At 36.5% G+C, this 3,726-nt stretch overlaps 1 protein-coding gene across 1 annotated transcript; it reads left to right on the forward strand.

Annotated features, from left to right (window-relative positions):
• The first annotated feature begins 481 nt into the window (after nt 1-481).
• Nucleotides 482-3,407, forward strand: LOC147399310 (basic helix-loop-helix (bHLH) DNA-binding superfamily protein). Its single transcript, XM_086448824.1, has 2 exons — nt 482-1,508; nt 2,350-3,407. Exons 1-2 carry the CDS (start codon nt 900-902, stop codon nt 2,824-2,826), a joined length of 1,086 nt encoding a protein of 361 aa, XP_086304950.1. The 5' UTR covers nt 482-899; the 3' UTR covers nt 2,827-3,407.
• Nucleotides 3,408-3,726: the final 319 nt, after the last annotated feature.

The following is a 3,726-nucleotide window of genomic DNA, read 5'->3' on the forward strand; positions in this document are numbered from 1 at the left end:
AGAGAGAGGAGTGGGTTCCAAGACAAAATGATTACAAGGTTTTGGGGGAAAGCAGAAAGGGTGGCGTGGAAATAGCGAGGTGTGGAAGAACGTGGGAGCTTGACCGAGGTAAGGTAAGAGACCTACTACTACCACCTTTTATCATACCAGTCTCCAGGCTTTGGTCTTTGGTCGGTCGACACTCTTTCTCTCTCACTCCTTACTGCTGCACTCCTCTCTGAGAGTGTAATTATACTCTCTCAACCAATAAAAAAAACCCAACAACACATTATTATTATTATTTATATGTCTCAAACTCAATAAACATACAAATAAAAAAATTATGAATAGAGAGAATGCCGTAAGAACAAAGCAAAGGAAAGGAGTGTTATTATTAGTACAGTCTACGGTGTTAAAACATAATATATATATATATATATAGAGAGAGAGAGAGAGAAAGAGAGAGATGGCAGACTAGAGTCAGCAGTGCTAAATGCAAATAAGCATAAAAGAAAGAAAACAAACACAAAAAAGAAAAGAAAAAAAAGGAAAGCATATATAGGCTAATAGTAGGATAAAAAGGGCATACAAAGGTGGGGGAGATAGAAGTCTATGCGTCTATGACTTGGCTTTCTTACCCCCATAAAGTGAGAGAAATGCATGTAGACAGAGAGATATAAGGCTTGGTTTTGTTACCTACCACACAAACTATCACATCTCAAGCAATCTTCTTTCTTCCTTAGAAGTTAGAACCAACCCCGGCCCCTTATTATCAAAACCAGGTTTTCATCCATTTTTCTTATAAATTCCTTTTATCCATTCATCAAAAAAGAAATTTGTGGGGTTTTTTTTTTTTTTTTGGCACTATTAGAGATAGATTGAAGGATATATATAGGGAGAGACAAGAGGGAAAGAAAGATATGTGTGGGAAGAAAGAAGAAGATCAAGGAGAGTGTTCTAACAGCATCAACATGCAAGGCTACCAAGAACAATTATTTCTCCAACAACAACAGCAACAACAGTTTCATCATCATCAGCAACAACAACAATACAGTGATGTTTATGGAGGTGGTGGGGGAGGAGGGAGAGGAGGGTTAGTCTTCCCTGAAGCCTCTCCTATCCTACCATGGACCCTCCCTCCGGTCCACACCTTCAATCAGGTCCAGTTCTCAACGAACCCGGTGCGTGATCATCATCATGATCCATTTCTTATTCCACCAGCAGTACCCCCTCTTCCTCCATCATATGGGGGTTTATTCAACCGAAGAGCTTCGGCTCTACAATTTGCTTATGATGCTTCATCATCAGATCACCTCCGTATCATATCAAACTCACTTGGACCGGATGTTCAACCCGGTTCTTCTCCTTTTGGGCTTCAAGCCGACTTGGGTAAGATGACTGCTCAAGAAATCATGGACGCTAAAGCTCTTGCAGCCTCTAAGAGCCACAGTGAGGCTGAAAGAAGACGAAGAGAGAGAATTAACAATCATCTTGCTAAATTGCGCAGCTTGCTACCCAGCACCACCAAAGTAAGTAAACAATATATGTATATATGATCTCCACGTTTCACACTTCGATCAATCAAACCATCTAAACTTGTTTGTAATATTTTTTATTTATTTATTTAATTTCATTGAAAAATATACCTAGATTTTCTTATGATATCTATTAGATGAGTAGAAAGATATGGCCCAAGTTTTAATTAGAAGCAACCTCTCTCTCTTTCTCTCTCTTGGTTTTCTTTTCTTTTGGTCTTCTTTGAAAGAGTTGTGGCAGTTCCAATAAGAAGAATGGGAAAGAGCATTAAGTCCTAAAGCCGTTCACTGATGTGATAAAGAGAAACAAGAGAGCAGATAAAAAGCTTACATAGAAATTTCTTGCCGGTGAACAGTGGAACTAAGGATACAAAGAAAGAAAGACAAACAAGCATTCTTGTCAGATCAACAAAAAACGTGCCTTCACTTCACTTCACCCTCCAAACAACACCCACTCATCAAATGTCCTCACCAAACTCAAAATAACTTAAAATCTCCAAAACCCATCTCTCATTTGGCTATCATTCATCACCTCTCCAACCATCTCTCCCATAAGTATATCAAGTTATAAATTAGTATATCTTCAAATAATTCTATGTTAGGAATTATTGATGATAAGGATTTTAGTACTCTTGATAGTGTCTTAGGAGTGATTTATATCAATTAAAATCTCTCTCTATAGTCTAAATAAATTTTATTTTCTTTATCTAATTAGTTGATCTAATATATAATTATGTATCTCTATTAAATTTAAAAGAATTTTTTTTAATTAAGCTTCATTTTTTATTTTATTTTTTGTATCTCTTCATGGGGTGGGTGGTTTCTCTTTGTTTAGACGGATAAGGCCTCATTGCTGGCTGAAGTGATCCAACATGTGAAGGAACTTAAACGCCAGACTTCCCAGATTGCAGAAGCTAGTCCAGTGCCTACTGAGACAGACGAACTCACAGTAGATGATGCATCTGATGAGGATGGGAAATTCATAATTAAAGCTTCTCTATGCTGTGAAGATAGGTCTGATCTCTTGCCAGACATCATCAAGACCTTGAAAGCTCTAAGATTGAGAGCACTGAAAGCCGAAATTACAACACTAGGAGGGCGTGTGAAGAATGTGTTGTTCATTACTGGAGAAGAAGAAGTCGAGGAAGATCATGAGTCGTCAAATAACATGAGTGAGCAGCAACACTCTATCAGTTCAATTCAAGAGGCACTAAAAGCGGTGATGGAGAGAACAGGTGGTGATGATTCTTCTTCAGGGAGTATTAAGAGACAAAGAACTAATGTTAACATGCTTGAACACAGGTCTCTTTAACTTGCTTATAAGTTATATAACCCACTTCTTTCTCTCTCTTATTTTTTTGGGTTGACAGACAGAGAGAGAGAGAGAATGGATTTGTGGTTGGAGACTTGGGAGTCTTTTTTTAATCTGATTTTGTTGGTTTTGGTTTTGGTTTTGGTTTGGTGTGTGGTGTGGTTTGGTTTGGTTTTGTGGAGAGAGGGACGGGGATTGGTTTGTTACCAAGAAAACACAAGGATCTTTTTCGTGGGGAGGAAAACCTTATATCGAACCCTAACTTAGGCAATGTGAGAATTGATTGCTTGGATTCGGTTTCTACCAAAAACACAAACATGACTGTTGGGAGTTTTGTTTTGTAGTGGGGATATAAGGAAGAATTAAAGGAGTGTAAGGACGATGTTCTTCTATACCCTTTGTCCGACCGTACAATGTTGTCTTATATGTCATGTAAGAACCCTAAGAAGTGGCACCTCCTCTGTCGCAACTCACAACAACTATATATGTAAATATATATTGTGACTTTCCTTAATTTCCCTTTTTTTTTTCCCCTTTTTAAATTTAAATAAATTTGTAGTGCCAGATTTCCATTGGTTGTGTGATAATATATATACTTTTTATTTGATTTTTTAACTTTCTTTGTGAGCATTATAATCTAATTTAAATTAGTAAGATTAATATGCATTTGTTGAGAAATTATGCATATCTATAGAATAAGATCTAGAGTATTAAGATGTATAAAATCCATCATATTATTATTTGAATATCTTGTAGATATGTGGGCTTTAAAAACTTTAGGAAGATTTAAGCTCATCTACTTGGATTTTGGAGTCATCATCATTTAATTAAGGTGTGAATAGACACCATAAAATTATTTTAAAATTTATTTTTCTTGATTTATAGTGATTTTCATATCCA

The sequence above is a fragment of the Akebia trifoliata genome, chromosome 7 (genome assembly GCF_017979445.1).
Source record: "Akebia trifoliata isolate Shusen 1 chromosome 7, ASM1797944v1, whole genome shotgun sequence".
NCBI classification, from domain to species: Eukaryota; Viridiplantae; Streptophyta; class Magnoliopsida; order Ranunculales; family Lardizabalaceae; genus Akebia; species Akebia trifoliata.

What these genes read in the sequence shown, in the direction of transcription:
- LOC147399310 (XM_086448824.1), top strand. Translation starts at nt 900, where the DNA reads ATGTGTGGGAAGAAAGAAGAAGATCAAGGAGAGTGTTCTAACAGCATC. An exon ending in TGCTACCCAGCACCACCAAA is followed by an intron (nt 1,509 to 2,349) that starts GTAAGTAAACAA and finishes CTCTTTGTTTAG; the next exon opens with ACGGATAAGGCCTCATTGCT.